Source organism: Engraulis encrasicolus, chromosome 2 (genome assembly GCF_034702125.1).
Source record: "Engraulis encrasicolus isolate BLACKSEA-1 chromosome 2, IST_EnEncr_1.0, whole genome shotgun sequence".
Lineage (NCBI taxonomy): Eukaryota > Metazoa > Chordata > Actinopteri > Clupeiformes > Engraulidae > Engraulis > Engraulis encrasicolus.
The window spans coordinates 5,090,488-5,116,539 of NC_085858.1; the positions used below are offsets into that span (position 1 = coordinate 5,090,488).

General features: G+C 42.7%; 1 protein-coding gene across 5 annotated transcripts; it reads left to right on the plus strand.

Annotated features, from left to right (window-relative positions):
- Positions 1 to 712: 712 nt before the first annotated feature.
- Positions 713 to 25,225, plus strand: LOC134466227 (adhesion G protein-coupled receptor E5). Of its 5 annotated transcripts, XM_063220124.1 has the most exons (21): positions 713 to 1,137; positions 6,157 to 6,243; positions 6,566 to 6,748; positions 7,285 to 7,443; positions 7,619 to 7,774; positions 8,358 to 8,486; positions 8,847 to 8,978; positions 9,258 to 9,380; positions 9,782 to 9,825; positions 10,404 to 10,520; positions 11,468 to 11,621; positions 15,635 to 15,751; positions 16,280 to 16,467; positions 17,137 to 17,295; positions 18,495 to 18,689; positions 19,046 to 19,263; positions 19,835 to 19,904; positions 20,419 to 20,510; positions 20,934 to 21,102; positions 21,984 to 22,079; positions 23,250 to 25,224. In XM_063220124.1, the coding sequence occupies exons 1-21, from the start codon at positions 1,107 to 1,109 to the stop codon at positions 23,289 to 23,291; spliced, it is 2,661 nt and encodes an 886-aa protein (XP_063076194.1). In that variant the 5' UTR covers positions 713 to 1,106; the 3' UTR covers positions 23,292 to 25,224. The 5 variants fall into 5 exon arrangements, with proteins under 5 accessions (XP_063076194.1, XP_063076210.1, XP_063076201.1 ...); XM_063220140.1 differs by lacking the exon at positions 8,847 to 8,978; XM_063220131.1 differs by lacking the exon at positions 8,358 to 8,486.
- Positions 25,226 to 26,052: the final 827 nt, after the last annotated feature.

Sequence of the window (26,052 nt, forward strand, 5' to 3'; positions counted from 1 at the left end):
AATATTTACCAGCCATCTTTAACAAAGGTTAACTGATTTAGTGAACTGAAAGAAATAGTAGAACTTAAAACTAACTGAACGCATGCTGTCCACGTCCAGTCCAGAAACAACTGTGGGAAAAAACAGTAAACAGTAAACAGTAAACAACAAAAAACAAAAAAAGCGGTGTTAATTGAACACTTAGAGGGTACTCTGGAACCAAATGCACTCCACAGAATATTGAATCGACTCATTAAGTGTTGAATTAACACTGTTTTTTTTTACTATGTAGTACAAGCCGAGAAAGGACAGGAGAGGAGTATTGGCAAAATAATTGGGTTTTTTTGGGGTTTTTTTAAATTACATAGGCCTATATTTAGCAACTGCCACCCCACAAAAGAAGTCTGTTTATGACGTCACCAATGGAATTTCTTCCCAGTGTTGAATTCATTTCCCTTTTTCCTTCTTTTCCTTCTTTTCTTTCCTTCTTTCCTTTCATGTGAACTCTGACATTTTAAAATGCTTATTCCCCTGGCCCTTTCCTCTCTCTCTTTGCTCTCTCGATTTTTTATTCTCGTGCCTCCCTCTCTCTCTCTCTCTCTCTCTCTCTCTCTCTCTCTCTCTCTCTCCCTCTCTCTCTCTGTGTCAGCTGAGGGCGTAACCAGGCGGTCGGCTTTCCAGATGAGGTTCTGTGCTAGCTCTGCTGTGTCAGACAGATGGAAAGAGAGGCACGGGGAGGGAGGGCAGCACCGTCAAGAGAGATAGAGACTTGGAGAGAGAGAGAGAGAGAGAGAGAGAGAGAGAGAGAGAGAGAGAGAGAGAGAGAGAGAAGCAGCCGGGAGATATCTCAGTGTTGTGGTGTAGACAGGGCAGGGTGGGGAACAAAACTGCCCACAGAGGAACAGCTGGACAGCAACAGGCAAGCGATAACCTACAACAAATCATTCTTTAACAGCTGGACACCAACAGATAAGAGATACAACAAATCAGAAGCATCCAAAACCTCTACAATCAGTTTTGCCGTGTGATTTCCAGGTTCAAGCCTGGTGAAACTCTTTTTACACTCACTTCAAAACTTCAAGCGCCACGCGCCTGTGGTTAGAGTCAACGGTTTTTCAGCCAGCGCCATGAGGTACAGAGGGCATCTCCTGGTTTGGGGTGAGTCATCTGCTGTCAGAGTACACTTCTCGTTGCCATGGAAATGGAATGTGTTTAGAGCTGTTGGCTGTTGGTTGTTGGTATGGTCTCTTCCGTGCGCATGTTGTTTTTCACTTGGAAACCTTGAACCTAACTCTTTGGTCAAGAAGAATGAAGTTGGCCAGTGTTCTTCTGCTACATTTCATCAATTCGTTTACGTCCACTAAAACACAATTTAGTTCCAACCACTTTATTCTGTTAAGCCGAGGATCAGCTGCTGCTTAAACATTTGTGAGTGAGCTCTGAAATCACCAAGGGGTAGCTACATGAAATTGCAACACAGAGAGTGCCTGCTGCCTGTCACCATTTGAGAAGTGAGAAGTGAGTGCTGTGTCATAGGCCTGTGCTACTGTTGCAGCCTCAACACACATGGTCAATGAAAATAGCCTTGTCAAGCTGCTCCCAACACTGGCTACACCCTAACTGCAGCGGAAAGTGCTGTAACACTTTAGAATAAAGGGCCGTTAAGACAAGGCATTATAAATTAGCTGTTAACATAAAGGCAATGACCAAGTTGTAGTACATTACTGAAGGCCCTGTGTTATGTCATAGTGTAGTACTAGGGTAGTTCACTTTTCAATGACTATTACAGAGTAACAATGGTGGAGCGGCGTGCATTATGAGACTAGGAAGCTTTAAAACGTGTTGTAAATAATGAACTAATGATTGACATAACATTTACAAATTATGAGTAAGAAATACAACATTAACACAAAAAGCACAGCACAGCTGCAGCAGTCCTGGCAGTTTGTCCTCCAAAGTTCAAAAGAGACAAGTGTTCAGCAGGCAAATATATGAAATGCATTTAGTAGAAGCTGATTCCTACTCTGCTGTGCAACCATATGGTTCTTACTCATTTACAAACATTTGTAAATGTTTTGTTTATAATTAGTTCATTAGTAAATGTTAATAAATTGTTGATGAAGCTTTCTTTAAGTGACCTTAGTCTGAAGTGTTGCCGAAAATTCTTATTGGAAGTGGTCAGTCAGCTAGTCAGTTGGAAGTGCTTTGAAATCTCACACACAGCACTGACAGCAGTCTTTCAAAGACAGAGTGGAACAGGGGAAAAACTGATGTAATTGAACAGGGTTTTTTTCCCCTCGCTGTCAAGCTCGACTCATAGACTATGTGGTCTAATATTTTACGGTGGAGCCGCAAGCAAATGAATAACTGAGACATAGACAAAACACCAGAGAGAGAGAAACAGAAAGAGAGAACAAAGACACTGTTGTTCAAGCTGTCTTTTAAACACCCACACCAAATAGAAGCTATGTGTTCTCTCCTCTTTAACCCCTTAAGACACGGCATTATAAATTAGCTGTTACCAGAATGGCAATGACCAAGTCGTAATGTATTACTAAAGGCCCCGTGCACAGTGCATATTAGTGTAGTACTATAGTAGTCAACTTTCAATGTCTATTACAGCGTTCCACAGGAGGTACGGCGTGCCTTAAGGGGCTACAGTAAATGTAGCCTATTTTTAAGATCTCTATTCAACACTGTGGTGAGTGCCGGACTGCACCTAGTTCTGTGGGCTAATGATTTGGCTACAAAATGTGGTCATATTAATTGTCAGTGCATCAGACAGTGTGTGCTCTGTTGTCTGACCCAAATACTTTGATTTATAGTTTTGAACAATTTATATAAAAAAAAACAATATGACTTGAATATAATAGCAATGCACAAACTATGTATTGATTGATTATATAATGTAAAAAAATATGGCACTGCATTGATATGATATAGTTATCTCCTCTGAAAGCACCTCCCATCCTAAAAAACAGTACAAGTATATACAGTATGTTGTGTTGACTGATGGAGTGAGTGGTGGAAATGGAAGCCTTAGAAGAAAGAAAAGTATCTCACACCAATGTTATTGATGCTGGCCATGTCATTTCATCTAATGACGTGGAGTAGCGTGTGCGGTATTTTCTTTACTTTCTTGGATGAAATTGAAACCTTACATTCGTTTTGATCAGCATGCGTTATAATTGTGTAGGGAAATAGAGGCTGAGGTGTGCGACACAGTACAGGATGTACGTATGCCTTATGCAAGGGGTGCTGTCCCGTGTAAGTTCACAATGTTGTTGTGGACTGTGACTTAGGTTCACAATCCTGTCGAATTAATTAGGCTACCGTTTCCAAAATAATTTATGACTGTAGGCCTAGGCCTACATTCACAATGCTGGTAAAATTCATTACATCCCCTTCGCTACATTTAAAGATAACCCCAAGTTGTTTGCAAGATGGACAGGGATCAGAAAGCCCAACAGCATGCATAATGACCGAGCACCGGCAAATATTCCACACGGATGTGCCTGCGCCATTCTAAGCAGTTAAGGAACAGGGTGGGACTGTCTCCTTTGACGCCTGCTGCAAAATCAGTGCTATCAACCTAAAAAGCAGCAGGCAGCCTATAGCCTAGGCTACATTCTCATTGAAGTTAACAAACAATCATGTAAAATGAATTAGGCCTACCGCTGCCTAAAATATGTGTGAAGTGGAAGTGAATTGTTGCGAGATGGACAGTGACTACCGCCAGGCCCGTCACTAGGTTTGAGAGACAGGGGGGGCTTAGCCCCTGAGGAAGAAAATGCGTGTGCATAGCGTGCGCCGAATTTTTTTCAGCTCACCTGCTGAGGTTTTGTCTATGAATTAATTATTTTAAGAGCAAAGAAATCCCACACACTGTCCATTCCACCAACAAACTTTAATACATTGTTTCGGTCATCCGACCTTCTTCATGTTGTATTAAAGTTTGTTGGTGGAATGGACAGTATGCAGGATTTCTTTACACTTGAATGACAACCCCACTGGGATAATATCCTACGCACCTGCCCACCTACAGAGGTGTGCAAAAGCGTCTTCTTGAACAATTATTTTAAGAGCACCATACCGATTTTTAAACACTAGTTACAGTGATTTTTTTTTTAATTCACATTTTAATGAACATTCCTTATGTGTAAGCTAAACAAAACATTTCAAAATGTTTCAACTGATGAATATTATGTACGGAAGTTAAAATGATTAGATAAAAATGCTGAGAGCATAATTTACACAAGGACTAGGAACTTTCAGGAGTTACTAACTGCGCGTCTCCAGGAGAAGCAGTGGTCAGGAAGCGATTCATTCAAACAGGTTCCTTACTTGGAAAACTATGCATCCCCGGCAGATATTTGGTCATTTTTACTCCATTAGTAGCTATTTTAATCAGTTCATGTGTGTTTTCAAACTATTAAGACAAATATTAAAGCTGAACTATAATTTCAAGACAATGTCAAATTGATTTATTACACGGGTATTGTGAGTGAAAATTGGTACTTTGGGTCTGAAGATTTCATCCGCGTAAGTAATTACACTTTTCTCGAGGTGTTGTTAGTCACAAAGCACAATCATCTACCTTTTTGTTTTTTTTAGCAGAATCGTTAAAGGGGCGGATAATACTAATGTAGGGGGGGCTAAAGCCCCCCTAAAATAGGCCTAACGACGGCCCTGACTACCGCAGATCATTTTGGTTGACAATGTCAAATTAATTGGGTACCATTGCCAAAAGTAAAGCCAAAGTCATTGTGTAAGTTCACAATGCTGGTCAAACACCCCTTCACTAAATTTAAAATTAAACCCAGTTGCGAGATAGACCACAAATTCCGACAGCAATACCCATGGACTGATTAACAACGGTGAACAGTGATTTCCCATGAGATATGCGGGGAAGCAAATGCCGTGTCAGTCGACAAGCGCCAAGACCAACCAGTGGCCCATGAGAATGATGCATATACCATCGTAGGCAAAAAATAAAACCCTTCTGTGGTTGTTTCAGTTTTGTTGGTCAAAATCATTAAGCTACATTCCCTTCACTAATTAGGCTACAGTTCTATCAGCGTGTGATCACAAGCTTTCAAAGCAGGTAGATTTTGCAAATGACTGAACTGACATGAATGTGTCATTTTGAAAGTCTGACACAGGAATATAGTGACTCATATTGGCAAAGTGATCATTTTTGTCCATCATCTAATTATGCCATGCCTTGGCGGAGGTATGTGCTCTCGGAGCACTTTTCTAGTTGTTTTTGTGGATGCGCGCATCCTGACCTCCAAACACCTCAACCAGTGTTTCCCAACCAGTGGCACGCACACCAATAGGGGTACAGGACCAGACTTCAGTAACCTGGTTCTCACGCATGTTGATGATAACAAATGTATGGAGCGCAGTGACCGGGTTAAAAGAAGCGCTACAAGTAGAGCATGGGTGTTGGAATACTCATGGTATCCTGTAAAGGCTTAGGGGGTGCACAAGACAAAAAAAGGTTGGGATACACTGATTTCTGATTCACATTCTGTCCCCCACATGATACGATCATATCACTCCAGTAGGTCATTGCACTGGCTCCCAGTGAAGTTAAAAATTGACACTGTTCTGATTGTCTATAAGACACTCAATGGCCTAGTCCTTAAATGTATTGCAGAGGTGCTAGAGCAATATCATCCTAAAAGATGTCTTTCGTCTTCAGAGTCTCCTCTACTGGTTACCTTCATCTTCAGAGTCTCCTCTACTGGTTGTGCCTATAGGGTAAAATGCTGACAGGGTCAGTTGACCAGTGCCCTGGGACAAAAGGGGCCCAGAATCGAATCCTCATTACATATTGGTTGGGGGACATTTTCAGATGAATTTATCTCGGGCCCAGGTAGAGCTCTCAGCGGCCCTGCATGTAGTATATGCCTATAGTGTTCCCAACCTTTAACAACTTAGGGCCCACTTGAAATTTTCACAAATGTTCATGGCCCACCTCTGACGTAATGAACAATAAATAAATATTAGGCATACAATAAATAAATAGTCAATAAAAATTGGGCCCCAGCCCACTGTTTGGGATTCATTGCCATACTGTATATCTGCATACTATTATTTTGTCTGTCTTCTGCCATAGCCTATCTTGTTTCTTAGTTTCTGTGTCTCCTTGTCTGTCTGTGTGTCTGTCAGAGTTGCAGCTGCTCCTGCTTGTCTTTGTAGTGGAGTCTGAAGTTTGTCGAGAAGGTTTCATTGTAGACCGAAGTGGAACATGTGTTGGTAAGAAACAGTAACAAATCTGACATGTTTTTTTTTCTTCTTTTAAATGTATCAGTTATGATTGGCCAGGCCCTTGATATATTATCCTGGGGCCTATACTACAAAGCTGGTTCAGGATAAGTTAAGGTTAAGTTAAGAGGTAAATCATTTAATACAACAAACCGACTCTCTGATGGAGCATGTAATGGTAAATAGCCTACAGTGCAGTCGCATTCTCTAATAGGACTACAGTACTGATACTTACAATATTTCAACCTTCTGACCATTGCCTGCTATCTCATGTGTTGTTGTTGTTCTTGTTATTGTTGTTGTTGTTTTTAAGAGTTTGATGAGTGCAACACCGTCTCTAACCCTGATTACCCTGAGTTTGAGGATCCTCCAATATGTGGTGACAATGCAGACTGCTTTAACACAGTGGGCAGTTATAACTGCCAGTGTAAAGCTGGATTCAGACCATCTAGGGGGAATAATAATTTTACTGCCGAAAGTGGAGTCAAATGCCAAGGTAACAAAAATAACGTAATGGTATGGTGTTTTCCGCATGTGTAATCCCCTTTAAAGGTCCACTGTGTGATATTTTTAAGACTTAATTTCCAGAATTCATGCTGCCCATTCTCAAATGTTACCTTTTTCATGAATACTTAACACACCACCATCAGATGAAGTATTCATTATGCCTGAGAAAATGTAATTTTTCATGCATGGAAAGGGGGATCTTCTCCGTTGTATTCCGTCAATTTATTTGAAGTTGAAAGGTTGAGCAGCGTAGGCTGACACTGTATAGAGGAGCTGGCGACGAGAGACAAAAGCGATTAGGGCGACGAGAGACAAACGCGATTAGAGCGACGAGAGGCGTTTTGAGCCATATGAGCGTCTCTTTGCAGTTGAACTTCAGCGGATATTATGGTGGATATTAAGATGTGGAATTTTGGAATGTTTGCATTCTGCTTTTAACAGTCATGCTCTGTCGCTTTTATTGCTTGTCATTCTTACAGTCCACCGAAGAAATCTGAACTGTCCTCTATGTTGTATTTTTAACAGAAATCAACACATGCTCAGAGAAAAAGATAAACTGTGGAGCCAATGCAAAATGTGAGAACTCCCAAGGCAGTTATGTTTGTGTTTGTAAGGAAGGATTTCTCCCAAACAATGACCCGAGCATAGAGACCTTTTTAACCGATCAAGGAGTGACGTGTCAAGGTGAGAAAATTAAATGATGACATACACATTTTTGTCTGGTTGCCCTTTCAAATGTTGCTGGGATTTTACATTACACATTACATGAAAACATAACATAACGTTGTGGTCGCCAGACTATCTGGCACTGTAGACAGTGCTGGGCACTGACCTGTCCCTCTCTGCTTCCCCTGGGTAGACATCGACGATTGCATTCCAGGACCAGGACAAGTAGACTGTGGGAGCCATGCCAAATGTGAAAACAAGATTGGCGGCCATACTTGCATCTGTGATGATGGGTTTGAGACCAGCAGTGGGCAGCAGGCATTTACTGATGCTCAGAGCAGCTGTCAAGGTGGGAGATGATGCTGAGCATCAAGTATGGCTAGTACACACGCGCGCACGCACGCACACACACACACACACACACACACACACACACACACACACACACACACACACACACACACACACACACACACACACACACACACACACACACACACACACACACACACACACACACACACACACACACACACACACTCTTCCTTCTACCTCTGGTCTTTTTTTTTCTCACCTAATTTCCCCCTACACATAGGCCTATCTGTTTGCGCAACTGTCACCTTTTATGTCATCACTTTATATACGCAAAAAAGTCTGCAAGTTGAATTCACAAATGATCAGAAGAAAATGATGACTTGAATAAATTTGCAATAAAGTAATAAAAAAACGTATGGCGTGTATAGAAAAGTGGTGGAAAGCTTATATTGTTACATACAGTAGATAGCCTACAGTAGATACAGTATATAAGTGCATCAGACATCACTAATAGAGTAATTTCCTCTAGTCTGCTTACTAGTAGGCTACTGCACATACGTTATAAAATGTAATTGGAAATAATATACAACCACATAAAATGTCCATTTCATCCACAGACAAGGACGAGTGTGCCCTAAATACTACAATCTGTGGACAAAATGGTGAATGCAAGAATACACTTGGCAACTATCACTGTAGCTGTGACGAGGGCTTTGTTTGGAACAACAACACTGGCCTTTGTGATGGTGAGACAAACCTGTTACAATGTGATTAACCACTCCCACTTTGTAACACTTCACTTTTTTTTCAAAAATAGTAGGCTATGTAACCTAGTTCAGCACCATAGTGCAAAGTGATGCTACTGTACATTATATCAAGGCAACATGCACAATTGCAGAAGATGAAAAACATCCTCAAGTATTCATAAACAAAACTGGTATATGCCAAGGCCTACTTTACTATAATTCCAAGGCATATTGTAAGAAGCAAGTGAAAAAAAAGAACAGGCTACGTACCTTCTGTTTGTGTTTATTTAACTGATAGTATCATGGATAAACAAACATACAGTATTTAACATCATATAAACCTTTTCTTGTCCACCACAGATATAGATGAGTGTAATCGAAACCCCACAATTTGCAATACAAACTCTCAATGTATTAACAATTTGGGGAGCTACAAGTGTACCTGCAATCCCGGCTACACTGTGAATGACACAACTAAGCTTTGTGAAGAAGGTGAGACATGTTACATCTGTGCAGTTCATCATTGGAATTTGATTCTGATGTGAATCATGCCAGTCTAATTCAGTATAGCCTCCTAGGCTACTGCAAGCTTTGAAATGTTGTATTGACGATAGTAGCTGTAGCTATGAACATTGAGCAAACTAAACAATTATGCATATACAGGTATTGAAGTAAATATATTAACTTAAAAATATATATATTAAAGTGTTAAGTGTATATATGCTTGCTGTTAAAATGTAATCCACATGACTAACTTAATGTCTTTTCCAGACGTGTGTAAGCTGCGACCTTCCATCTGTGGAGGAGGAGTCTGTCACCAAGGCAATAGTGGTCATGAGTGCTTATGCCATGAAGGATACGCCCACTCTGGCTCCAACCAGGAAGGGTGCACAGGTGACCAATAATAATAAGATTTGTTTCCTTCCCCTTCTTCCGCTACCTCTCCTGACGTTTCCTCTTACTGACACATGAGTTCAATCAAAAGACAGGCGGCCCGGTTGCACTCTGCTTTTATAGTTTTCCTACCGTCTGCACTATTTCCTTCAATTGTGTAACACTGGTTAGGTGCTACAGCACTTGACAAAGCATTGCACAGACATTTGGATTCGGGTGAATCACGTAGCTCCTTAATGCACGCCGTACCTCCAGTGGCACGCTGTAATAGTCATTGAAAGTTAAGTACCATAGTACTACAGTACTATGACATTACACAGGGAACTGTGACATGTCTTTTCACTAAATATATTGATGTATTTATTTATCCATTAATCTATTCCTTGTATGTCTTCTGACAGCACTAAACTGTTCTATGTTCCTGGGTGACGTCAATCATTGGCAGGTATGGTGTCCGCCCTACACTCTAACTCTATACTGTTGGGTGATGAATGACTGGGGGTCCCTCTTCTGCCCTTTATGGGTGTTTAAGCAACAATTCAGTGTTTTTCAACACTGGGGTCAGGAACCCAGCATGTGGGGTCGCCTGGAATTCAATTGGGGTCGCCTGACATGAAAAGAGAATATGGCACTCTCATAATAACATAATAATAAATCAATACTGTGATTGACACACAGCATACAATCCTTGACTTTCTTATAGGCTTTACAGCCTGCAAGTTAGCTCAGTTGTCACAATGAAAATGTGGGTTCCCCAGAAATTTGGGTTGTCAAAATGGGGTGCCTGGCTAAAACATTTTGGGAACCCCTGCCTTAATACCTGCTGTCTTGGGGGCACTGTACCGCAGTGTGCTAACACACCTGCCCATCAATGGGGACCCAGGTTCGAGTTCAGCCTGGGTCATATCCCAACCACTCTCCCACTCATTTCCTGTCTACTTCTCACTGACTTATCGAATTAAGACACTAGCAGACAAACATCAAAAACAGAACAAAAAACAAAACCCTTTGCTGTCATTTCAGAGTTTCGGACCTGAGCTGGACGCCGTGCGTAATCTGCTGTCCAGCCAGTGCGTGAAAAGTGCTGAGGGAAAGGCCTTGGGGCAGACTGAAGAACTGGACGCAGAAGCCCTGCTAATGGTAATGTGCCTCGAACTTCTAATGCTAATGCTAATGATAAATGCTAAAAGACTGCATAATACCCTAGAATCTCTGGTAATACGGTATCACAGACATTTTAGACTGAACCTCAAACTGCTAATGCTAATGGTAATAGGTTATACTGACATCACTGAAGGTGTGACTAACCAAAACGCCAGCTTTCAAAATAAATAGTTTTGGTTTGATCATACAGTTGTGGCCAGGGTGTGACTTGTAGGGGGAGATGGGGGGATTGTCCCCCTTTCTGGTTTTGATATTGCCTCTTTTTCTACATAATTTTAATCACAGTTTAATGAAATTCCATTGACGTTGCTTAAAATCTGAAACATATCCCCCCTTCTGGTTTTCCGACAAATCGCACCCTTGTTGTGGCAGTGTTGCACTTGCACATAGGAACACTTTTCAATGTGTGCAGGCCGCCCTCTCTGTCTTCTGTATAGTAATATATGCAATTCAACAGACTCAGGATCCAGATTTTACACTACACACAATAGACATAGTACACTTACATTATAAAACATACCCGCCCCCCACCCCCCCACCCCCATAGCAGTTGCTATGATGTAGTTGAGTCTGAATTACTGAGATTGAATAGGCTGTTGGGGGATCATCTGCACAAAGTCAATACAATACAATACAATACAATACAATACAATACAATACAATACAATACAACATGTATTTATAAAACGTAGTATCACAACAATGACGTTGTCTCAAAGCGCTTTCCAAACACATAAAAAGTCAAGAGACCACTTAAATAAATAACAGTAATGGCTACTGTATATGGTGTGCTGATATTTCTCTTTTTCATTAACAATTTACGTATATTAAGACACACATATTCACCATACGGTAGATTAACTGCCAGGTACCTAATGCCATAGTACACCTCACTCACCCTATAACGTGTTTCCTACCAACAGAAACTCCTGTCCCTAATAGATGACCTATTGTCCAAAGGACCACTCAGTAGCAGCGAACAGGTCAATGTCTTGTTGTCCACCGTCGAGCAAGCCCTAAAACTGCTCGGACCTCTACTGAAGAACGCTCGGACCAAGAAGTCAAGTATCTATGCTGGTAAGTCGTACTTCTGTCCTGCTCTGTTCCTCGTTTTCCCTTATTGCCCCAGTGTTTAATGGTCTGTCCAGTTGAAAAACATGTAGTTTCCCTGGACACTGAATGAAGAGAGGCATTACTTATGTAGCCTAAATTAGGTTATCTTGTGTTAGTTTGCCACTCAGGGCTCGGGGCCCACAATCTTAAATCAACGTTCCAGTTCAGTCCGGGAGGCACAGTATGATAAAAGCAAGAAATATCCACACACCACAAAAGCTCACAATGGAGCTTTTGTTGTGTGTGGGTATTTCTTTAGTTTTCTTATACGTTCTTTTATATCCTGCACCCATGGCAATTGTTTGATTTTTTGGGATGAGCTCGCACCTCACATTTTTTTTAGGCAAAGTTCGATACCACTGAGCTAAAGGTCCAGACCAATAACTAAGCTCTGCCGAGGCTTCGGGACTAACACTTTACCACCAAACTCTGCTAGTTGGCATCCATTACACTTACAAGAAGAACGGTCAATTTGTATTGAAATGTTCAGGGTTGTTTTAGTCAGAGGTGGCAACCCTATCTCCCATTATCCCCCTTCATAGACAACTGATAAGGAAGGGACTGCTCCTAAGAAGTGTACTGTAAGGTTCTAAGCTTCCATTCTATGTGTAATGTAATGTTCTAATTTGCCATCCTATGTGTAACGTAATGTCCTAAACTGCCATCCTATGGCATCCCTGTCTCTTTACTTCAATGGGAAACACACGTCGTTTTAGGAGACCAGACTTTATGTCACTGTGTTGCATTGGTGACCTGTTGTCAGGGGCTGGACTGGTAATCTGGCATACAGGACACTTTTACGGTGGCCCAACAGTTCTCAGAATCATTTGGGTTTTTTCTCCCCGTCCAGCCCTTCCCGTAGTACACTTTTGTCTTTGTTACCGCCCTGAAATACTTTGTTATGATTACATGGATACTTGAGTCATGTAGGCTAAATAAAACAACGTACCGCACCCCTTGTAATGCAGGCCCAGGCTATCTCTAAATTAGATTATAGCACTACACACATGGACTCTTTCGCTCTGTCTCTGTCACTGTGTGTGTTGGGCCCTCTGGGTGATCCTAGTCCAAACTAGTGGTGTGCATTGCCACTGCCCTTATGATTCGATTCGATCACTATTCGGGAGGTAACGATTTGATTCAAATCGACTCAGTCCAATTCCATGATTCCTTGCAATGCATCACATTTCTTCTGAAAGCAAGGGAATTTTTCATCAGTCATGAGGCTATACAGCATTTTATTGGCTGTTGTGTGTATCAGTCCTGCTTTCAATGCTTTGAAGTGCTTTACTTCAATTTAACATTTATTTGCTCCGGAAATCCCCTCAGAAGTAACTGATAGTTGAAAAAATCTGGCGCATCGATTATGGCATTTCCCGGAACCATTATTGAACTGTCCTGCCCCACATTGCGATGCATTGCCAAATCGATTATTGTTGACACCACCAGTCCAAACCCCTCTCTGTCATTGTCTCTCAGTAGTAGAACAAGCCAGAGATGTGGACTCAAGTCCTGTGACTTCGACTCGAGTCTGACTCGAGTCAGGGGCGTGAAGACTTGAGACTTGAAATTTCAAGATCAGAAAGGACTTGCGACGCGACTGGACTTGCATGCCATTAACTCGAAACTTGACTTGGACTACAACAGACGTGGGCAAACTCAGGCCCGGGGGCCACATGCGGCACCCTGAGTCATTTAATGTGGCCCCCAGAGCCTTTACAAGAAAGACAACTTTTAAGTCTAAATTCAATATTCTTAATATTCTTAAAATGCTACCTAAAGCAGGAGTCTTGCGAATTTAAGATTAACCAAATACATAGGCTTCATCTACATACATTTAACTACAATGTGCAGGAATAACATTGCTGCCAAGTTACGTCATCGTTGTCATTACAACACTATGTTTTATCATAGAAATGGGCAAGTTGTCTGTGGCATCCGGCCCTTCGGTTATTCTAACCCAATGCGGCCCTCGGGCCAAAATAATTGCCCACCCCTGGACTAGACAGTTTTAGCTTGCAACACTTGCATGACTTATATTTTTTTTCGATAACAAGTCCGACCCTTGTCCACCTACATTCTTATTTTGAATCTTATCATTGTCATGCAATATGCAATTGGCGGTCAGATGAGGCCCGGACGTGGCCCAGATGCGGACGGATGCGGCGGTCAGTTGCAACAGTTAAACACCATTTGCGAGTCTCCATACATTTTAAACCATGGTGAAAACTAGTTAGTTTGTCTCCCTCTCTCACCTCCAACTCGTTTTGCATTCTTAATATGGAAGTTTGCACTTTGGCCAACAAATCTTTTCAATACATGTCGTCGGAGGAGTGTAGGGTGCGTCTGTAGCAATATGCAAGGGTCCTCTACCTCTGCCTTCAAGAGGCTCGCCAATACTGGCCTACAAAGGCAAAGTGCAGTAACTACATATTTTGTCAAAATTGAGTTAAGACTTTTTAGACGTAGGCCTACCTCCTCTGTCTTGTGACAAAGCCTTATGTTCCAAATGTGTCCCATTTCATAGATATTGCTATGTCATTTGAATTATCTACAATATCCAACCACATGTCAATGTTTGAAGACCTTTTTCTCAGTATCTTGGCCTAGTTATGGCACTTTGCCTTTAGGTAGAATACTCGTCTCTTCTCCAACAGTTTCCCTTCATAACAAAGTTAACCCCACTCATCCGCTCCAACTTTGTTATGCCTGTGTGCTCTGTGCTGTTCCCCACACATTGTATGTTCTGACTGTGTCCTGTTTTCCTGTGTTCCCTTTGGAGGAAAGCATCTGCTGAATGTAATGTAATCTTATCTTGGTGATTGGGTGGATGGGGAGAGGGCAGAGGGCTGGAGCCAGCTGTGGCTGATCACACTTTAAACCCAAAGCAGTGGGAGGGTACAGTATAGTGTAGTATGTATGTCCTCTTTTTGTATGTCGCTTTGGTCTTTTGGAAGTGGCTTTGGTCTGCAACGTGCTCTCTACTGGATCAGTGAATGGGTGTATTGTAGTGTGTCTCAACGGGGGCTCTACAGCCCCCCAGGGGGTCGTTAGGAAGCCCTCGGGGGACATTCAGAAGGATTACAACTGCGGGGGGCTCAGTTATAAATGTGGGGCATTAATCTATTTTATTTTTTTATTCTAAGGGGGGGTAATGGCAATTTAAAGCAATACTGTAAACTCTTTCACACCTTTTACACCTTTTAAGATCATTTTACACCTTTCTTGGAGTTAAATAATTGACTTAATAATTGACACCTTTCTCCTGTTCTTGCAGTCATTCTCTTAGTCTGGCAAAGTTACTTCTAGTTCCAAAGTAGTAATTATCTTTTAATCTTATGGGATCAGATAGATCAGATCAGCTGGCTGGTCCCACACAATTCAATTATATACAGTATGATAGCTAGGAGGAATACTTTCGGCTGCCAGATTCGGAGAACGGCTATAAGAACAGAAGAACGGCAAAACTAAATAATTTAACTCAAGCGTATGTGGCAAATTAGCTGATTTCCCAGCAACGGTTTCGCTTTAATACTGAATGCAATCGGAGGATAAAGTACGTGCCACTCTGCCGCCTGGGGAGCAGTAACCACACAGGGGTGAATTTCTCAAAACCAAAGTTGCTTACTACATTAACTACTTTGCTGTTTTCAATGCATTTTCCCATTGGCAACTACCGAAGTTGCTAACAGGCTAACAACTTCTCTTTTGAGAAACTCACCCCAGAGGTCCACATGACCTGCTCCAGGGGCAGAGCAATGCCAGTGGTGAATGAGGCGGCAGGATGACACGTCATTCACATGCTCGACATACCATTATGTGTGTGTGTGTGTGTGTGTGTGTGTGTGTGTGTGTGTGTGTGTGTGTGTGTGTGTGTGTGTGTGTGTGTGTGTGTGTGTGTGTGTGTGTGTGTGTGTGTGTGTGTGTGTGTGTGTGTGTGTGTGTGTGTGTGTGTGTGTGTGTGTGTGTGTGTTCAGAGGTGGAGTTGCATCTGGAGAGAGGGAGTGCTCCCCCTGCAGGAGTGGTGAGTCTGTCCTCTGAGAGCGGCCAGCTGGACACACACTGGGACACTGTGGCCGGAGACGCCTTCCCTGGTACTGACACACACACTCATAGCATACACCACACACACACACACACACACACACACACACACACACACACACACACACACACACACACACACACACACACACACACACACACACACACACACACACACACACACACACACACACACACACACACGTAACAAGTTTTTGTACCTAGGAAGGCATCTGTTTCAGTGTGCGTGTGTGTGTGTGTGTGTGTGTGTGTGTGTGTGTGTGTGTGTGTGTGTGTGTGTGTGTGTGTGTGTGTGTGTGTGTGTGTGTGTGTGTGTGTGTGTGTATGTAGGCCTATGTGTGTATCTTTGTGTGTGTGTGTGTGTGTTTCTGTATACAGGAACTGAGAGTATTTACAGAAGAGTATTTACGTGTGTGTGTGTGTGTGTGTGTGTGTGTGTGTGTGTGTGTGTGTGTGTGTGTGTGTGTGTGTGTGTGTGTGTGTGTTTGTGCACGCGCCCGTATGTGTGTGTGTGTGTGTGTGTGCACGCGTGTGTGTGTATGTGTATGTGTGTGCAGGATTTGCCAGTGTTGTCTTGCTGACGTACAAAAACCTGGAGAAGTCCACGAATAGCTACTTCAGCAACGTGGCTTCAGAGGCCAACCAACGCTTCCAGATGGACTCCAAAGTAGTGACCGCAGCGGTCAGCAACAAGGACACGGCCCAGCTGAAGAAGAACGTCACGCTCACCTTCCACCATCTCACTGTAAGAACATCACCCTCACCTTCCACCATCTCACCTTCCACCATCTCACTGTAAGAACATCACCCTCACCTTCCACCATCTCACCTTCCACCATCTCACTGTAAGAACATCACCCTCACCTTCCACCATCTCACCTTCCACCATCTCACTGTAAGAACGTCACGCTCACCTTCCACCATCTCACTGTCAGAACATCACCCTCACCTTACACCATCTCACTGTAAGAACGTCACCCTCACCTTACACCATCTCACTGTAAGAACATCACCCTCACCTTCCACCATCTCACTGTAAGAACATCACCCTCACCTTCCACCATCTCACTGTAAGCGGGACTCCTAAAATATGATACCTCACATTATTGGAGGTGCTGGTTAGACATATGTGGATATTTTTGAATGTGAGTATGTTTTTCATCCATTTACCGTATGGATAGAAAATAAAACTCTACTGTGACAGGGGTGTTTTATCACCCTTTATGCTGTATGATGCATGGAGAACCATATCATTGCCTATATATATTATTTATATTGTATTATATACTTTGATAATACAGTAATTTGGCAGTGTGATGCCTACTGTACATGAGTAAAATGCTTAGTATTGTAATATATTATTGTGTGTATGCCTAGTTTGGGTGTGTGATGCATGGTATTCATGTCATTGCAGTCAGGGGAGGTACAGAGGCGTTGCGTTTACTGGGACCATGGTAACAGCGTGTGGTCTGAGCGAGGCTGTACCATGGTGATGTCGGACGCCAACCATTCCATCTGTTCATGCAGTCATCTCAGCAGCTTCGCCGTGCTCATGGCACTCTACGAGGTCGAGGTAGAGTACTGCACCACACACACACACACACACACACACACACACACACACACACACACACACACACACACACACACACACACACACACACACACACACACACACACACACACACACCCACACACACACACACACACACACACCTGCGCTCACCTGAGTAGCTTAATTGTGTTACTCTATCAGGGCGAGGCACATACAGTAGGTACCAACCACACACACACACACACACACACACACACACACACACACACACACACACACACACACACACACACACACACACATATAACCGATAACATCCTGCTCTGACACACACACACACACTCACCATGTCAAGGTATGGTACCCAGCACCAGGGCCTCTGGCAGCTTTGGCCATGCCAGGGACAGGCATCTGAAAGATCCCCACCACCACCACCCATTACATACAATATAAAGAGGGCCCAATTCTGAGCATACACACACACACACACACACACAGACACACACCCCTCCCTGGGCCTGGGACAACTGACCTCTTTGCCCCCAACCAATGCTCTGACAGAGATTGTATAAACAGAGATACATCAATCTAGTTATTTTCTGGTTTCCACTTTATGTCGGGTGAACGCCCCTTTAGGAGACCTTCGGCTAGGAGACCTTGGGAGTCCTGAGGTTGAGAATAAATGGAGTCCCCTTAGCACTGTAGATGGCGGTATCGCACTTCTTGTGCAAACACCTCAAAAATAGAAAAAGAAGGAGGGGACAATGCCCCCTTAGGAGACCCAACTTGAGCACACTCTTTTGTATTGGGTGGGCATGTTTTGAATCCTCTTTATTAATCCAACCTCTTTGGCTCAGACCTGCGGTGAGCATGGCGTCTGGTTTGAAATTAGGTGCGGGAACGGGCAGCAGCACGGTTCTCTGTTGGCCTGAATTTGCCTTCAGGAACCCTAAAAGCTGGGTTCCTGGGTGACTGCTCTGAGGAACGATCAAGAGAACTTCTGTGTTCCTGCAAAAAGCAATTAATTACATGTAGGTTCCTCAGAGACAGAGAATCTCTCTCTCTCTCTCTCTCTCTCTCTCTCTCTCTCTCTCCTTCCACATAACACCATAGAACAGCTAATGAGATCTCTCTCTCTCTCTCTCTCTCTCTCTCTCTCTCTCTCTCTCTCTCTCTCTCTCTCTCTCTCGCTCTCTCTCTCTCTCTCTCTCCTGCAGGACACCATTGAGTTGCTGTTGATAACGTGGGTTGGCCTGTCTCTGTCTCTGGTGTGCCTGCTGGCGTGCGTGTTGACCTTCGCCCTCTGCCGCTCCATCCACAGCACGCGCACCACCATCCACCTCCACCTCAGCCTCTCTCTCTTCATCGCCTCCCTCATCTTCCTCGCCGGCATCTCCCGCACGGAGAACCAGGTCAGACACACACGCACACGCACACACTCGCGCACACACACAAACACACACACACACACACATTTTCCTGTGTGTGTGTGTGTGGGGGTGTAGACGTGTTGTGTGGTAGTAGCTGGCCCGTGTTCTGCTGGATTTAATTTGTGTGTGCGTGTGTCCGTGCAAGTGTGTGTGTGTGTGTGTGTGTGTGTGTGTGTGTGTGTGTGTGTGTGTGTGTGTGTGTGTGTGTGTGTGTGTGTGTGTGTGTGTGTGTGTGTGTGTGTGTGTGTGTGTGTGTGTGTGTGAATTGCAAGGAATTGCAAACAAAAAAGTAAAATGTGTACGTACATGCGTGTGTGCGTGCGTGCGTTTGTATACAGGTGGGCTGCGCTGTGGTAGCTGGTCTCCTCCACTTCTTCTACCTGGCGGCGTTCTGCTGGATGCTTCTAGAAGGGGTGCAGCTGTTCCGCATGGTGGTGCTGGTGTTCCACACCACGCTCCGCCCCCTCTACATGGTTGCCACGGGATACGGAGTGCCCGCCGCCGTGGTGGCATTGTCGGCCATCTTCAACGCCAAGGGATACGGCTCCAAGCGCCTGTAAGTGTGACTGAGGTGTTCCCGCACAGTCCGCCCCCTCGGGTCTCAAACTGGCCACCTCCTAGTCAACGCTCCAGTTCGGGTATGGGAGGCGCAACGCGATACCGCTGAGCTAAAGGACCAGTTCGATAGCTCAGCGCTACCGATACTGTATGAGGCTTCGGGAGGGAGGTTTACTGACGTTCCACGCCACACTCTGCTAGTTGGCCTCCGTTACATAAGCACAGGGGTGGGGGATTGGGTGATTGTCTGTCTGTCTGTCTGTCTGTCTGTCTGTCTGTCTATCTGTCTGTCTGCACTTGTTTGATATGAGCTGACAGGCTTTGATTTGTTTTTGTTTCTGGATTTTTTCCCTTGGTCTTGATTTTTTTGTTGTTATTTTATTTAATGTGTGTGTGTGTGTGTGTGTGTGTGTGTGTGTGTGTGTGTGTGTGTGTGTGTGTGTGTGTGTGTGTGTGTGTGTGTGTGTGTGTGTGTGTGTGTGTGTGTGTGTGTGTGTGTGTGTGTGTGTGTGTGTGTGTGTGTGTGTGTGTGTGTGTGTGTGTGTGTGTGTGTGTGTTCATGTTTTCAGGTGCTGGTTTGATGTGACTCGAGATGCCTTCATTTGGAGTTTCCTGGGTCCCGTGTGTCTCATCATTGCTGTGAGTATAGGCCTGCTGTAGTTGTATTCCTCTGTTTTAAAGTTGAGAACTGTATGCAAAATGGTTACCCATTCCTTTGAATTCCTTTCCAGTAATATACATTTTACAGGTAGCTGCAAAACTTACTGTACAGATCAGTAAATATTAATTTATTACTTGGTAAACATGCATGTAAAGATCACATGCACAGTTGCAATGAGCAACATAGCTGTATTGCCTCCGCCACATACATACAGTACTCTACCTTTAGCACTGTGGATTGTGTTTTTGTGTCATGAAAAGGCTTGTGTATATCTACATGCATGCTGTAGGATTCTGTGCTGTCTAGCTATTATGCACAGTGTTAATACAATTGTATGTGTAATATGATTTATTTAGGAATTTTGTCCTTGTATGTCGCTTTGGTCAAAGGCGTCTGCTAAATGTAATGTAATGTGATGTAATAAAAATGGACTGGATTTAGTAATTACAACACAACTGATGTGTAACTATTCCCTCATTTTCTGTCCTTTAGGTCAGTGTCTTCTTCTTCCTGATAACTGTCTACAAGCTGGCGGAGAAGTTCTCTAGTCTCAACCCTGATCTCAACAACTTGCGCAAAATCAAGTAGGTGCCAGGCTGGATGCCCTGTTAGCAATGCCCCACCTGGAACTCAAGACTTAGTACTTTATGTATCCACCTTAATATCCATGGTTACAAGGGTATACAAGGGTATTTTGGTAGCAGTTGCAAGTGCTAAGCTATTCAAAAGGTCTACTGTATGGGCAGCATAATCAGAAATGGCAAACTGGAAAATGGAAGAGGTAATAAGGGACATAGCCCTGATCTTAATTTTCAGTAACGTATGATGTTCACTGTATTAACATAAAATATGTGGTATTGTATTTTTTGCTGCTGATAAAAGAAGACGTGTTAAACTTTAAAAGATCTTTGCCATTTTCTTGCATCGACTTGTTTTCTCAAACTCCCAAGACCAAGATTTTACTCTTTACTCGACTTGTACCTTTGCGTCTTTGTCTCCCCCTGCAGGACATTTACCATCACTGCAGTTGCTCAGCTGACGGTGCTGGGCACCATGTGGATATTCGGCTGTTTCCAGTTCAACAAGAACACCATGGCCATGTCCTACATCTTCACCATCCTCAACTGCCTGCAGGGCGTCATGATGTTCCTCATGCACTGCCTGCTCAATAAACAAGTGAGAAAGTTTCAACATTTCATAGCAACACATCTGAATTCATTTCACTGCATGCTTATTTGTTTCACTGTGCGCTTCGCGAAAGAGGCTCTGTTAATGTAACCAATTAACCATGCTTGTATGATTGGGTTTTCAAGACAGTCATTTCTTTCAAACCACTTTTTTTCAATGCAGATAAACACACACAGACACACACAGACACACACACACACACACACACACACACACACACACACACACACACACACACACACAACACACACACACACACACACACACACACACACACACACACACACACACACACACACACACACACACACACACACACACACACACACACACACACACACACACACACACACACACACACACACACACACACACACACACGGAAAGTCTCTGACTTGACTTGACTTGACTACTATTATTACTTTGGAAATGATACTTGATCTTTTTGGGGATCTTACTTTATTTACCAATGGCTGCTAGGGACTACACCCATCTGTGCGCAAACAAGCTTGTCTAGAGGTGAGCAGCACAAAATGTACCCTTATGAAACCAAACTCAACTGCCGATAACATCTTACTTCCTCGAATGAAGATGGACATTGTTTTGTTGTCTTGGTAACCTTCTCACTTACTCAGGAAGACATCTATCTCTGTTGGTGTTGCAGTAATTCTTTTGTCTTTTTTTTTCTTGTCTTTTTATTTCCTTTTTTTTGAGGAAGTTTGCCATTTGAGGAAATTCCGCATTTGTTTAGCTGCAGAGAAATCTCAGATATACTGTAGATCCAATTCTAAAAAAATTCACACTTCTTATATGTTGACCTTTCAACGATTTTATTTCTTTTCTCCTTTTGTCTCCCTCACCACCTGTAGGTGAGGGAGGAATATGGCAAACTCCTGTCCTGCATCTGCGCTCCACACAAGTCCAAATACTCCGATTTCACCTCCTCCAACCAGTCGAAGTCTCAAGTAAGCCATTATTTTCTTCCCTCTTCTTCTACGTCATTGAGTATCTCTCAAAAAAGCAATTCACAAGTCATTTTTTCTCATTTACAATTGGGAAGTTGAATGGGAAAAGCCCCTCAAAAGTTGCTGTGGTTAGGCCGCTGACAGCGGGGAAACATTATTGTTTTCTCCACGGAGGCGGGGCATCAGCGAAGCTTGGGGCCTCAAGCACAGATCGAGGACCAGAGTTATGGCACTCGAAAGTATCTACGAGTTGTGGATGGGGACAAGGTGTACTGTAGTTGGAATGTGCTGTTTCCCTAACTACAGTACTCGGCCTACAGTGTTGTCTATTTGGCGCCCCCTGCAGATGACCCAAAACACTGGAGGGCTGACAGACACACAGACAGACAGGCAAAATCTGAAAAGCTTCGTTGCAAAATGACTTTTATCCATTTTGGAAAATTTGGGGGAATTAACTTTTTTGTTATGGGCATTGCATTGCCTTACAAAATGCATTTTATATAGGTTTTAAAAAGTGTGTTCTGAAAATATTTTACCGGCAAGAATTCACACATAGATGGCAGGAAGTCTGAGCAGTCATTTCCAATAATAAAGTGTTAAAAAAATAGTGTTAAGTCATTTTGCAACGAAACTCCTCCAGTAACTTCCTTCTTACTGAAAATGTGTTAAGATCTACTCTGACTGCACATCACGAGGGGTGATGGGGAAGTACGGTATAGTTGGAAGAGTACTGTACAGTATACCTAACTACTAGGTCTACAGTGACCATTTGTAAATATATTTCTGTAAGTTACACAAACATCACTAGCGTGTTGCAATGCAGTGCAGGCAGATCAGATAGAATCGAATACGAACAGCAACAGCAAAGGTAGTAGAAAAGCACTCGTGATGGCTGTTTATGACTGGCAATGGCTGTTCCACTTATATTATCAACATTTCATTGAATAATACAGTACATACAAATATTGTATCAATATCAAGTAATGTATATAAAATATCGTAAAAGTTGAAAAAGGTACTGATCAAAGACCCGTCCCACCCAACCCCAAACTTGTACAAATTATGCTTAACATTTTGCAATGCTGCCATATTATACAACCAAATTTGATTGTCTGTGTCTTCGTGTTTTACATGTTCATGCGCTAATGAGTGTTTGGTGGTGACCCACAGCTGTCCAAAAGTGCCCAGAACACCGGGGAGTCCCATATCTGAGATCTGCAGTCACGCACGTCGGCTTGACCCCTCTTCCCCTGATCTACGTCGGCTTGACAGATCCTTTTAGGTTATTTTGTTTTGTGCTGCATCTGTGTCACTGATGTGCACGCAATTTCGGCCTTCTTCGATGGAGTACTCTCCCATAGGAAAAAGATGTGTAAAAACGTATATGGCTACACAAATATTATGAAATCGTATATAGTATAAACAATGGGCCAGTTTTGTAGTGTGTACCATATACTGTAAGTAAACGCGTATTCAGTGTTGATATATGTTGCAGTGCATGGAAGGTGTGCTCACTCAGTATGTATGAGGAAAAATGAGGAATGGGTCTCTTTCATAGTTTCTGCCATATGAATTTTGTATTGTCTAGACCATATTTGAAAAACTGAAAGAAAAGTCTGTGACACCAAGCTGCCCTTCATCACGTCTGATGAAGGGCATGCTGCCCGAAACGTCACATTAAAAAAGAGCAACGGGAGCTTGGTGTCTCGGACTTTTCTTTCAGTTTTTCATGGTATTTTTGCTGGTCCTGCACCCAATCTTTTTGAGACGGACGTGCGTGTTTTTTTTCTTTTTAACTACTAAACCATATTTGAACCATTTTGTAAGTTTTATCTGTATATTTTTCATATGGTCTTGCCGTAGTTCTTTGCAGTGGAAGAGATGTAAACTTTCATCAGAAGCTTGCGGTTACTGTTGATTGCTTGTGAGGCGTGTGAAATGTCTGCTGCTGATGGTTGTTTGTAAGATGTCAGCCAATGGTAAAGATTGTGTGTTTCTGGGTTTGGTGACTTGACAATCTGCTGTGTGTGTGTGTGTGTGTGTGTGCATGCGTGTGCGCGTGTTTGTTGTGGTGGATGGGTTGGATGGCTTTAAGAAAAAAAGAAAAAGAAAAAAAAAACTTGGTCCAAGTAAGATTTCCTTTTTTATTATGTATTAAGTATTTATTCTGTTGCTGAAGTGTGTGTGTGTGTGTGTGTGTGTGTGTGTGTGTGTGTGTGTGTGTGTGTGTGTGTGTGTGTGTGTGTGTGTGTGTGTGTGTGTGTGTGTGTGTGTGTGTGTGTGTCTTTTCAGAGTATCTTTGCAGTAGATCTGTAATGCTGTATAATTTCTTTTGACCTCTGAGCTCAGTATGTTGATTTGTTTATTTCATGTCAATTTTAAAAAATTATCTGCTGCTTTTAAATGTATGTATATACAGTATAAGCTCTTAAAAATAAATTGAGCATTTTTATGAATAAACATAGAGAGGACTGGGTGTCTGATTGTACCAAATGTCTACTCTACGTGCTGTGATTTAAGTCATCAAGTTTATCTTTTATTGTGTACTTGTAGACGCTTTGTCTAAATTGATAGTCACAGCCAAAACTGAGATATGTACCCATGACCGGTGTTGGGCAACCTGGATTCATTAGTGTAGCCCCTTAATGCATGCCGTACCTCCAGTGGCACGCTGTAATAGTCATTGAAAAGTTATTAACATAGTACTACAATACTATGACATAACACAGGGCCTTTAGTAATGCACTATGACTTGGTCATTGCCATTCTGGTAACAGCTAATGTATAATGGTGTGTCTTAATGGGTTAAAGTCCAGTGGCACATTTTTCAAAAGACCTGCTGCTACCTGTCCGATTTCACTAGGTGATTGCCTGGTTTAATGATCACCTGGTGGAATTGATGCAGGTAAAAGTAGTTCAGAGAAGAGGCCGCACCCTGCACGCACAATGTGTTTTTCTGAAAACTGAGTAGAACATTTGGGCCATCGCACTCACAGTCGACATATCTAGTGAAGCCTGCTTCAAGTTGAACAGGTACTGGCAGGCCATATGGGCTAGGGGGCACTGGATTGTAAACTGATGACTCCACGTTGCCCATCACTGTCTGTGAAAGAGGGCTTGGCAATGATGGTATTGAGATCGCCCCTGAAATCTACAGTAAGCAACACGGCCCTCTCCTGTATGTTAAATATGTGAGTGTTACCACAGGATGTTGCAACGTCAGAAATTATTTTTTCAAAGAATACCAAGAAGTCTGCAGCACTTGCAGAAGCTATAGAACTCGTACGTGACGTTACAGAGTTAACTCTTCATCTGGCCGGTGGCAGAAATCCTCAATACACGTTCCACAAGATGAAATACAAAGGGAAACTTCTGACCTGGGGTAAGAGAATAAGAAGGATTAGAAGTAAATGCTGTTGTATTTTATTCATTGTATTATTTCATTGTATTTTTGTTCCTTTCGGCTTCACTTTATGGTGTACATCGTGCAATAGAGTGTAATAAGTCATTTGGGATGTGCAGTATGATTAGGGGTACAGTTTTAGTATACAACTACATACAGTAGTATGTAATATTACCCTTTACACCTCCAGGTTTTCACTCCATTAATGATTAAAACACAGCAACACATTGTTGTTGTTTGTATTATTATTATGGTAACACTTTATTTTAGGGATACATTTATTAGCACTAATACATACAATATTAATGCCTTAGTAAGTAACTTTTAAGGCATGTACTAAGCAAAATCAGACAGTTGTTAGACATTTATTTGCAAATGTCTTGTTCATGCACAATAAGGGATTTATTACCAATAACCTTAGTAAGGACCTAGTAGACCTAGATTTCTATTTATGAGTAAGCAGTAAGGGCCAGAATACAATGTGTATAAGCTCATGGTACACTGTGTGAACAAACCCTGAACAGTGTGAAAACAGATGTGGAATAAGGGTCCCCATTCTAAAGTGATGTT

Excerpts from the sequence above, each read along its gene's own strand:
- LOC134466227 (XM_063220124.1), top strand. The coding sequence starts at position 1,107 with ATGAGGTACAGAGGGCATCTCCTGGTTTGGG. Across the intron at positions 10,521-11,467 it reads ACGCAGAAGCCCTGCTAATG|AAACTCCTGTCCCTAATAGA; the intron begins GTAATGTGCCTC and ends TCCTACCAACAG. Across the intron at positions 22,080-23,249 it reads CCAACCAGTCGAAGTCTCAA|CTGTCCAAAAGTGCCCAGAA; the intron begins GTAAGCCATTAT and ends GGTGACCCACAG.